At 40.1% G+C, this 12,778-nt stretch overlaps 1 protein-coding gene across 2 annotated transcripts in view; it reads right to left on the bottom strand.

The window, feature by feature from the left end:
• The window catches only part of LOC124283077 (glutamate receptor-like), a 63,505-nt gene extending 58,479 nt beyond the window's left edge, over positions 1–5,026 (bottom strand). For both annotated transcript variants that reach the window (XM_046719098.1, XM_046719099.1), the window contains exons 1-2: positions 4,278–5,026; positions 3,477–3,626 (exon numbers count right to left, since the gene is read on the bottom strand). In XM_046719098.1, coding sequence (XP_046575054.1) covers positions 3,477–3,626; positions 4,278–4,365 — 238 coding nt within the window. In that variant the 5' untranslated portion in view covers positions 4,366–5,026. The remainder of the gene's footprint in view (positions 1–3,476; positions 3,627–4,277) is intronic.
• Between the last annotated feature and the right edge of the window lie 7,752 nt (positions 5,027–12,778).

The following is a 12,778-nucleotide window of genomic DNA, read 5'->3' as shown; positions in this document are numbered from 1 at the left end:
CGGTATCTCAATGTGTGCTTTCTTTGAGGCATGCTTGGGTTCATCGCTGTTGGAGTGAGTGAGTTAGTTGGGTTTAACGATGATTTTACCTCCTAATGCTTTTTGTAAAAGTACCTCATGTTTTTCACAGCCGACGAGGAAAACGTAAAAAGGTGCAGGTCTCGAACGATAAACACTTTGAAAACTATACACTAAGGATCCCAAAGAGTGCGACTGATATTTGGACCAACGACCATTAGATCCGCACATACCCAAGGGAGGCAACTCCCAAATCGCAGCGATAAATTGCAAACATTATATCCAACAACTTAAAGTGCTACTTAACCCATACACAAGAAAGTTATAAAAAATAACATTATAAGCTTAATCCTAAATTACTACATGATCTTAAACTAAACTGTCGACATAGCGATACCAGTTCGAAAGAGGTGCTCAATATATTGCTCAGATTCTACAGTGTCTCTATCCTCCGTATAACAGATGCTTCGCGCATTATCTGATGCTATTAAAAGGAATCTTATTCCCTCCTTCGAACGATTTACCGATTGTGAAAAACATTTGACTCGATACTCAATGAACCATTAATCAAGGAACTCTCTAATCCGGACTGACACCGTCCTGATAAACGTGGTATCATTTCAGTTGTAACGGTCAATAGCGGTGACGTCAATACCTCTAAGTGAGATACAATGCTATGGTGCTATACATCAGGAGCAGGTTCTGTGTAAAGTATCAACAACAATCGCTATGTGGTAACGCCAGTTCACATAAATAAGAGGAGATGTTCATTTGTTTGAGAACAATCCTATACGTACCAGTGAAGGAACAAGCAGAAAGTCAATACCATTGCAATGCCCACGTAGTGACATCCATTACAATCTTATATATGGACAAAAATCAGATCTGCAGTAACAAGCTTACTCTACTCTATCCTTTATGTATAGTCAAACAGATAACATGTACGTTCAACCACACTGTTAGAGTGGAGTGAATTTGAATCATTACACGCATTACTTTCAACCAAATACCTAAAACAGAATCACTTGATGTGTACCGGAATGTCAATACTACGGTACAAGTTGCATTTATTGTGGTTTCTTTTGATTTGTTAACTCAATACGAAAATACCTTAAATACACTCATTGTCAGTTGATATAGATATATTGTATTTTATCAATGGTAAAATATTTCAAGTTTAAGTATACTTATCGACGAATTCCATGACCACAAACGCCAATAAACAATGCAATCTCAATCGATTCCACTCTTTGACTATGGCCAAGTCATCTGAGACACAGCTGTATTCAGCGCTGAGGTGCGTCCAAAACCTATTATCCTGGGTTCGAATCCCAGACTGTCTAGCCGAGCTGATCAGCACCGCACCCGTGCTCATCCCTTCCAGTGAATGTACAAACATCCAAACAGCTCAAACTAAGCTGACATGAAACCGTAATGTACCTTAATACATATTATTCCATTTTTTTATCAGACAATGTTTATGTCAATTTAGATATAAAACCTAAGAAAATAATTAACCATAAAAGAAACTACTAAACAACGGAGGAGTTAACCCCACAGCGGAAGGCAATTCACAAGGTCTAGCATGTATGTCTATTCTTTCTTTACTTCGAAGGGGCGGTGGGGTAGCCTAATGGTTAAAGCGTTGGCTCGTCACGCCGAAGCCCCGGGCTCAAATCCCCACATGGGCACAATGTGTGAAGCCCATTTCTGGTGTCCCCCGCCGTGATGTTGCTGGAATATTGCTAAAAGCGGCGTAAAACCAAACTCAGTCAGTCAGTCTTTACTTCGATACAATATTATTCGATGGAGCAGAGAATATGTGATAAATTGACTGTAAAATATTTCGTGTTTGATGTTTTGTTGTCAATATTTAATTTTGAACTCAAAGAAATGAACCAGAAACGCTCCAAATATGAGACTTTTCAGCTCTAGGATCGGCCTCTAATTGATAAATGCGTACTTGACTACCTATTGGCTGTTAAAAGTCGATATTGATCTGGGTGGGATAATTGCCATGTGAATTATATAATGTGAGTTGCTGATATAGAGGAATTTGGTGATTGGGTCAGACTCAAATAGTGTTTGGTTGAGGCATGGGCAATAAGACCGCATTTTTTGAATGTAGAATTGATTAATCAATGTAAACGTTGTGAATGGAAATGTGCGATAAAGATTCCAAAGTCCTTGATCATTGCAAAACAGCTTTAAATGAATTAGTTTGGTTTATGAATCACTTTAATAAAATCAAGCTAAAGTGAATTAATGTTACATTCGAGTTGAAGTGCCATTACGTTTGGTGAAATGACCGTACCCGGGTTGAATTTGTGATAAAGTAATGTGATTTAAGAAAGCCTTTGATAATTACAAAAATTCTCAAAAACAATATAATGATGGAAAACAACACACACGGTGAAGTTAATCACTTTGTGGAGTACTGATAAACTATTGCAACAAAATTATCAAATGCACCATTCAATAAATTCTAACACAGAAAGCACGGAACCTGCTTTCCACATTAAACAGCGAAATATGGTTTAGTAGGAATCAAAACACCTTGTCAGGTCAAAGGGGGACGTAAACCTAACATAATGATGAATTTCAGAGATTTGGCCGAGATGTTATAATGATAGTAATTGATCTATTTCTAACACGGCCGTGTCAGGTGTCTTCTTACTTAAACCACCAGGGCTGGAGAAACCAATGTAGCCCACGTCGAGTAAAATTAAAAGGCAGTTGGCATCAACACAAAAACCCAGAACAGTTAGTAGATCAATTGTGAACAAGGCACTTCAGGCTGTGTCAGACTACTGAGAAAATCGAAACTAAATGAATGCGCCGCATAAAGGAAGCGTAAACCAAACCTATCAGAAAGACCAAAAGGCAGTGAATACGATTTTTGTCCAATTATGGGCTTTGGGCCCAAAGTACACTTAGTTTCGTCTTATCGGTACGTTTTTCAATAGCAACATTTATTTGAAGGTTTAAAGGTAACACGATTCCTTGTCATTGTTACGGTTACAATCAGAGTAACAGCTCTTTAATGCCTTGTCTGGGATGATAGTTGCCTTCCCAGTACAGGACAATAGAATTCGGTCCCCTCTGAAACGTGAAACCCAGATGATTTTAATGCTTTTCATTAGCGTCATTGGCGAAAGAGGATTGAAATTCTGATCTCCCAGTGTAAGGGCCGCTGCAGTAATTCCGCAGCTAGTCATTTTCACACATCTTAAATGCCTTCAGGGAGGTTCCGATATCATCAAAAATTTATATTAATCTCAACGGTGATAAAACATTATTGGTGGAGGCTGAACCACTGTCGATAGTAACTTAATTACAAAGCGTTTGTAACGGACTAGATTTCTATGGTATCTATAGACACACGAGGAGGTACCTGTACTAGTGTGGGCCTCACGTCATGTTGGAATGTGTGTCCAGAGAGGGGTGAGGATACTTACCGGCTTTGGTGAAGTTGAAACTGTCTTTAACGTTCACAGCCAGGGTATGGCTTTTTAGAAGTATACGAGAATCACTTCTATTGTTATATCTCTGTATAGCCTTCTCAACTATAGTCGCTAAATCGATGGTTTTCTCGTCAAGCAAGAGACCTGTAACGAAAGAACGTCAGTGTGAAAACAGGGGGGATGCACACAGCATGTGTAATTAAGAATGATAGGACAGGAAGCCAATGTCAAAGGTCAATAATTCCAGCAGGGTGTGCTGATGATGGAGCAACTGCGTCCACCAGGGAGTCAGTCGACCCATGATCGAGTCTGATGTTCTCTCTCCCCATCACAATCTGTGTTTACCATATGCTTAGGCTTTGGTGTCTAGCAAACAAATGGGCAATTAATAGCATCATCATTGGTAAACGTATAGCAGTATTGATTATGCTCTAATATTCCACAAGTGATTTATCAAACATTGTTGATTGTGGAAGGAAACAAGAAACCCATTTGGACAACATTCGTAACCGATGTCGATCAATGTATGTGTTTGGGTAATTTCACCTAAGTATTATAATACTATTGATGTGGTATTAAATCTTAATCGACAGGCTGTTTCAAATCCAGCGTCCGGGACGTACTGTTAAAACATTATTATAGCTGATTGGAGGGTTTGCGTCAGTGTGACCAGCTAAATGAATGACAAAATATCACAGAAATATAGACACGGGCATTAAATGATCATCAATATCATTCCCTTCCTTTTAGGACCAAAAGGGTTAACTCAAATAGATAGTAAAGTTATTTACTTACCGATATGTATTTCCATATTTTCTGTCGCAATACATGCTCGAAGAAGAAATATCACACACCAGGTAAATCCAAATGTCCGGAACTTCATCGTTCAAGGGATCGTGACGCTCTAATGGCGACTCAGTGGTCAAATTCGTGTCACAGAAAACAAACCAACGTGCTCGTGTGAAATCTGGAAGTCCTCCACGCGCATGCGTGTTCCCTGCCTGTTATGTCATGCGATTCCTGGTCGAAATCCACGGGTAGAGGCAAGTAATGGAATTAAGAGAGTCTACGATAACAGTGTTTGCTCTCGTTTCCTCTCGGGCTCCCAGTAATATCCTCTATCCTCTAGCGTCATGATCGGCGAGTGGTGTAGTGAGTCTGGGCAGGTTTTGAGCAGCGATATTCAGTCACTCAGGACGCAGTCGAGAACACGATGAGTGGTCGAAGACTCTCAGCCAACTTATATAAAGCGCTGGGATTGTATCTCGATTCGCAGTGGCTCTTTTTGTGCGGCCGGTACGATTAAGAGGAAAATAACACAATTAATCTGATGTTTGGTTCCATGCAAGGTAATTTCGCGTCAAGCTGGGAGGCGAGAACGTGTGAATGCTTGGGAATTTCACAGCCTGGCGGATCCTTGCTTTTAGACATAAATATTGTATGACGGTATTTGAGATCCTATGTCATGTTAATTTCACGCCGAGTTGTTGATGTTTTTGGAGCCGTTTTCTCGCTTAATCTCTCATCTGATGATTGTTCGCCAATAGATTCTCTCACCCCGCTGACTCTGGAATCCAAATGTCACTGAAAGTAGTGATCTAAAACCGAATCTGATGCCTTCCGAACACAACCGTTGAATTGAGAAGATGATCAACTCCAGTCAATACCAATGCGTTGTTCGAAGGTGCTGTTTGAGAAAAGACTAATTCTAGCTGTTTCGTTTTCAGCGGTTTCTTCGTGAAAAATGGAAAATCAATCCAGTGGTGGCATATAAAGTTGGTTTTAGTTTTTAAAAAAAAAATGACAACTGCTTCGACACAGTTAACAAATTGGAGGCTTAGAATTTCAAGATTGGTTGACATTTCTGCAATGATGACTCTCTATTTCTTCCGTTTTCTTTCGTGACATGCCAGGTCCAATGCATCACTCTGATGGCAGCTTTTTAATTCAACTGTTGAAGAGTCGCCGAAGGAGATTTGATTTATGAAAATTTTGATCATCGACGACCACGAAGGCAGAAAAGGCAAACTCTTTACAATAGCAACACGTGTAAGTGACGCCATGCGGCCTCGTCAACACATCGTGGTATTAAAACAAATGACTGTTGCTGGTGGAAAATCATCCGTTTTACAGCCCGTGGTGGTCTCACATTTCAATCAAACAGCTTGTAATCTTGAAACCGAGTACAGAATTGGGTCAAGAATAATAATCAATACAACATTGTATATTTCACAAAATCTAAGATCGTGTTTATGTATGTTAATAGACGGAATGTATGTGGCAGATTTCAGATAATGGGTTCAAGTGAGATGGAAATGAGCAAAGGTGTTTCCATACTTGGAAAGTAATATGAGCAGAGAAATCGATTTGTGATTAAAATTTTGACTTTATTGCCGTCGCGTACAAGAGCAACTAAATGTGGGTTGCAATTGGCCTAGTTCCGAACGAATATATCACGGCGCAGGTTACAGATCGTTGTTTATTTCACCACTGAGGATACTTTTATTGCTCCCGTTTTTTCTTAACAAATGATTGAAACCGTCCAGATGACCCTTAAACAAGATGAATAATGTTGAATTGTATTTTACTACTATTTATGGTACAAATGTTACACATTCCTAAGAAAACATCTGCATATTTTTGTATGTATCCTGATTCACCCCTACACGAAATCATTCATGGAAAGCCTGTCAGTACACCCAAGAAGGCTTGTACACACAATGCATCCATGCGGGCAATCAAACATCGGTCGCCAGTGTAATGTGAGTGAACACTTTAACCACGTGGCTACCCAACCTACCCACCACACACATCAACACGTCAGTGTTTGTTATCACTTTATTCTCTATGGCTCTGATGACATGAAGTAGAACACTTTTATGGATAGACGACTTCTTTAAGGTTGATGATATGTTAATAATAACTCCAGGCAATTACTGAAAGTTTTCCTGGGTGACCGGTTTTGCCGTGATCCCAACGCTGTAAACACGTCATGAGATCTCTGAAGTACTTACTGACTAACCATGTGTATTCAAGACCACAGACTGTGGCACAAGCATGTTACACATACCATGTACCATCCTTCCCGTGGGGACTCAAGGATCGATCCCATCTCGATCCTGATGGGTCAAAAGACGCTAAATTAGGGAGCGAAATTCTAAGAATCTTGTCCAACGTTGATTGTAGATTGTGGATAGATGGTAGACTGGATAGCTGATGTTAGACAGGGCTGCAGATGTGGTGGAGTGGATAGCCGATAGTTGATGATGGTTGGTAGATACAAGTTAGTGAAATGGATAGTGGATGATAGATAGTAAATTATGGACTGGGTGGTGGATTATGGGTAATAGATGGGTAATCAATGGTAGAAGGTAGCATCTATCTATAGTCAAACTTTAAATATGGATAGATGATAGTGGATGATGAACTGGATAATGTTAGTGCATAGTTTATGGTAGATACTGGATTATATGCAATGGATTTTGGACAGCGGATAACGGGTAGTGAATAGCCGGTACTCGATGGATAGTGACCTACGGAAAGTGGGTCGTTAATAGTGTTGGGAATTGGTTAAAATCTCATAATTGATGATTGGTTCATTACAACCGTTCAATCATCTAAAATAATTGGTTAGCGTCATTTATGAAATTTTCCTGTTTGCACAAAAACATAAAGAAAAAACTTGTAGTTCTTTGGTTGTTTTTTCCGCAAATTTCACATCTTTAAAGGATGACTAGTATATTACGAACATAAATTTCTTGGGGTCTTTAAGATAAATTCAATCATGACTTGTACCAAGCTTGTAGTGCTCATAAAATGTAACAGACAAAACCAACCTTGTGACAAAAATTGTTAATGCAAAAGGTGTTCCAGAATTGTTTGTTTCGATTATGAGAAAAAATGATCGATTGCTTGGTCGTTTAGTCACTTCGACCAATCTTCGATTATTTCAATTAATCGGACCACCACTAGTCGTTAACTAGGAATCGTAAATCACGAATAGGGATCAGCAGGTGCTGGTTAAAGGAAAAGGAAATAGTGGAATAACAGTAATAGTAATGAGTACTGTGTTGAATAGGATAAAATGCATATTTATTAATAACGCGCAGTCAAAGAAACCAGACAGAGACACAGAACCTGCCCTAATGATCATACTTATGCATTTCATAATGGTACTCCTACTGTTGGGGTAGGAAAGGTGGGGTTGGGGTTGGGGGTTGCGGGTTGCGGGTTGCGGGCTTGGGTTTGGGGTTGGGGTTGGGGTCGGGGTTGGGATCTGCACTGGTTCCAGGCTCGTGTGAACAAAGTGTTTATCACTGGCGACGTATCACTCATATCACACCATACCAAGTTAGTAGAAACATGTTAACAAATGTGAACACCTTATACACGTTTCCGAACAAACACTGTGTTTTAAAGTGAATGCCTGTATTCTACTTAATTTCCTTCAGTCCATATTTGTTCGGCTGAATGGAGCCAATACTTCGCGTCCCTTAGAGTGATACGACAGCATTATAGCTAAAAGCAGCATAAAACGTCTCACTTGCTGCTCCTTTAAATTGTTTTTTTCTTCACATTAATGCTTAATAACTAAATTGCTAGGCATAATGAGAAATCAAACTTTTTGACACCCTTAAACGTGTATTCTAAATGTGCGCATCACCTCGTAGCTAAATTGCATGCTTTTGTGCATTCTGGAACATTCAAAACCCATATCAGTGCCTGGACTGGAGATCTGTAGGTATGATCCTATTTTCATCTTGATGGATGTCTTGTCAGAACAAGGAAAAGGTCTCTTCATCATAACCCTAACTAAACAATAATTCAACAATTTATATCCCTGCAGAAGGAGATGTATGCCTTTAATCGAATAGAGTTATTTACCGAACGCTCCGTTGCTTAGGCAATCGCGGGAGTACCTGTTCGAGTGGAAATTAATGCTCACATTTGCCGTCAGTTTTGCTCGAAGTTATAATGCTTGTTTTAACCCTGCTATTTTAATGGCCTAATCTAAGATATTACCTCTCCATTTTCACAGTGTTTCCCATCTTGTAGAGGTGAGTGAAATATAGGGAATTCATTTCATGCGTGCTAGAGTTTAATATTGGTATTTAATCTCTCTTTGTATTTGATGAGTGGGAAAAGTTAATATTAGTTTTGTAAACAAAACAGACATCTTGTCTCAGTCTTTTTCATTATTGCGGTCACGCGGTTTCATCATATACCGATCTATCTGCATAGATTAATGTATAGTGTTGATTACAGTTTCTTACGGGGACTGAGACAACATGTGTCGATTTTTAACGCGTAATAGATTAGTTACTGTTCCAACATTGATACGTGTACGGTGAGATGACGTCATAGCATGACAATCGCCATAACATGGATTAGGAGATTGTGACGTCACAGAGAAGAATCCAGTAATGTGACAGCCCGGACTTCGGTACCGTGATGTCGTACTTAGGTTCCATGTCTCAACATGGAATAAAGTACTGACGCGTCATAAATGAGAGTATTATGATTTAAGTGACGTCTTAAATATGAGCATTTTCACAGCATGGATTAGGGTACTGTGGAGTCGCAGGTAGGAGTATTGCGAAAATGCGGATTGTGGTTCTTTGACGTCTTTGTAACAACACGAAGGTGGTTAGCTCTATACACCAGGTATCAACTAGTATCCGGTCATGGGGTCACATCCAAGATCAGCCCCGTTTGTGGGTTGGTTCGATCATAAACGTCTACAACATTCGGACCGACCACCTCATATTCAGCAGAAAAGACGTCACGGTGATATTGCTTTCATAAAGTTATGGCGGCGTTAAATCCAACTCTCAACAATATCAGCCTGGCCCAAGCATATCGAATGACATTCTATCCATGAATACGACTGATCACTGAAGCCTTGACATGTCGTGAGTCCAATGAAGAAACCTTGTTCACAATCATATCTTGGATGATTAGGCTTGGCGTTGTCTTAGATGATTAGGTATCCTACAATGTTTCAGATGATTGGCAACCGCAAAGCCTCGCGCGTCTTGTTAGCCAGCTTCCTCGTCTGAAATATAAAGGTATTCAACACGTTGCCGGGATTTCTTAATAATCTATTTGTGGTTTCACCATCTATCCGTCAAGGTCTCTATCACGGGAGCTGGATTAGCAAGGGAGCAAATCCAATTTCTGACTTATGACAGTCGCTTCAAAAGTTTCTCTACCATGTTTCTTCTTTTCCCGATCGATCACAGTCTCATTTTACCGGTTGTCTCCCAGGGATAGACAGTACTCTATTTGTCCCATAACATTCCCAAAATAAAGCTGCTGCCACATAAGAAAGGGCATTACTGTCAAAAGTTAAGGCTTGATCAGATTTCATTTTAAAGACGTCATAGTTTCCTTCAGACCGGGGAGAAAGCAAATCAGGCTGGGCGCTGTGAGAGTTGGGTAGGACTTTGAAAATCAAGACAGTTATAAAGTGTGGGCTTTAGATCTGATGAATGCTTTGCTGTGACATTGACTTGACCAGGGTGATTTCACAGAGATGGTCGCTTCACATCTTTTGAAAACCGTCGTGAGAATCCGGATTGGAGTTAAGCACAACGTGCTTGTCGTGGGAGGCGGCTTGTTGGGTCGGTTGTCCAGGCTCCTTTATACGGCTTATACGTGTCATTGTATCACAATTGCAGAGATCGATGGTCGTGCTGTTAATCACTGGCTTGTCTTTTCTCATATAACTTGAATATTGCTGAGTGTGGCGTCACAAAACAATCAAATCATTTCATGACAAAAGCTGACATATATATGTATTATCTGTTATGTATTTCAGGAGCAGGGAAATCAAATATATATTTCTGTGTATACATTCCAGCAGCAACATACGTGCTCAGTTCCACAAGCCACAGAGTACATATATCGGATTACACTTGTTTTTAAGGTGTTTTGGTACAATCAGTTTGGGATATATCATGTTAAATGCCAAGTCATTAGGCCCGCTATACTCCTTTAAGAGGCGGTGGAGTAGCCTAGTGGTTAAAGCGTTCGCTCGTCACGCCGAAGGCCCGGGTTCGATTCCACACGTGGGTACAGTTTGTGAAACCCATTTCTGGTGTCCATCGCCGTGATGTTGCTAAAAGCGGCGTAAAACCATACTCGCTCACTCCTTTACACAAACACGAAATTCATAAAGCTACATTTACGCGTATACTTATGCGTCACTGGTTTCGTTATGTATTAGTTTAAACATGTTCTATGAGAACGTTTGTGATTTACAATGACGCACCGACGAATATATTGATGTTCTTCAGAACTAAAATCAACGCCCATTCGGTTTATAAAGCTCTTGAATTGGAACAACCTGATCATCGAGCAACTGCATTTAAGTCTACCGTTACAAAATACATCGATCACGCAATGTTAAACGGAAACTATAGAGTCCAGGCATGACCAGGCATATGATGTTGTTACAGTGGATTGTGCAATATTTGTCTATGACTGTATTGAAGAAGTGGATGATTGATTGGCAATTGTGGGTCCATTTTATGAAAACATCATTACTCCAGCTAGGCTTTTAACGCCTTTAAGATATTTATGTTTAGTATTGCCAACCTGTTATGTTTTCAGCTCAGTTGAATAACGGGAATAATTTGGAATAGATTTCGAAGTAAAGGGAATAATTGAATAAGTTCCAGGCGGAGATAACCATCCCTTCTAAGCAAGAGATGTAGAGTGTGGCAGCAATGATTCAGCACGTGTATTTTCGAGTGGTGACATTTGCCTGGCTCCTTGTCGTCATTAGGAATGGCATTGTGAGAACAAAATCCAAAGTTAATTGAATCAAACAGCCATTTCCCTGTCATCTGCTGAATATGTAATGAAACCACTATAACCTGCGTTAAAAGGTTTTCACGCCCATTGTAATATGTAAAGATCTAAAAATCAATGAACAAATGATATTAGCTGATGTGTTTTTCCTTCTAATAAAATTGGAAGCTGACGTGGGATATGTCACGAATCAAACGCTTGATATTACTGACTGACTGACTGACTGAGTATGGTTTTACGCCGCTTTTAGCAATATTCCAGCAACATCACGGCGGGGGACACCAGCAATGGGCTTCACACAATATACCCATGTAGGGATTCGAACCCGGGTCTTCGGCGTGACGAGCCAATGCTTTAACCACTAGGCTACCCCACCGCCCCGCTTGATTATACAAACTTAATGATACAAAACCAAAAAAACCCCAAAACAAAAACACAACTTGCAATAGCAAAACTGCTGCTGCTGTTGCTGCTGCTACTACTACTACTACTACTACTACTACTACTACTACTACTACTACTACTACTACTACTACTACTGCGACTACCACTACTACGACCACTACTACGACGACAACGACGGCTACGATTACGGCTACGACTCCTACGCCTACGCCTACTTCTGCTACTGTTACTGCTATTACTACTGCTACTACAACGAATACCACTACGACTACTACAACCACCACTAAAACTACGACGACTACTAAGACTAAGACTACGACTGCTACTGCTACTACTACCACTACTACTATAACATGAAGTTCAACTCGAGGCCTTTGCCCCACTAACACTACTGTCCTGGGATCGGGCGATCTTGATAAGGATGACACATCAGTTCCCTCTCAAGATGGCGGAACACATTCTGCAGCTGCTAATTGTTACACGTGAGACCAGTGATGGACTTCTCCCTCTTCAATCGACCATACGGACGTCGTGTTGGTTTGAATGTTGTAAATTTTACCTGATTCTAGTTGAGGTAGTATTTCTTATATCTGAATACATACTTAATTATAACACGAGTCAACTGCTCCCATAATCAACTACACTATATAGAACTGGAAAGTTTCAAGTGAACTTTCCTTTATCTAACTTTCGTTTGGAAGAAATGTATAACACGTGAGTGAGTAAGTTTGGTTTTACGCCGCTTTTAGCAATATTCCATCAATATCAAGGCGGGGGACACCAGCAATGGTCTTCACACATTGTACCCATGTGGGAAATTGAAACCGGGTCTTCAGCGTGACGCACGAAAACTTTAACCACAAGGCTACCCAGCCACCCCCATTAAATGTGCATTATTATAATTGTACTAGGATAAACAGTATTTTAGAATTGAGTTTCACCTACTTTTCTGTATGGTTGTACCTACTTTGTGACACACGCATTGACTGTCTCTCACTTTGCTTTAGTACTCTTTTCACAAGTCAACTGGACTGCCACAAACTCAAAGTACTTGTTTTGTATTTCCGCTGACACGA

Source organism: Haliotis rubra, unplaced genomic scaffold, assembly GCF_003918875.1.
Source record: "Haliotis rubra isolate DU_JTF1 unplaced genomic scaffold, ASM391887v1 Scf31, whole genome shotgun sequence".
Taxonomy (NCBI): domain Eukaryota; kingdom Metazoa; phylum Mollusca; class Gastropoda; order Lepetellida; family Haliotidae; genus Haliotis; species Haliotis rubra.
Note: the sequence above shows the minus strand (reverse complement) of the source record. Positions and strands in the feature narration are given on the sequence as shown.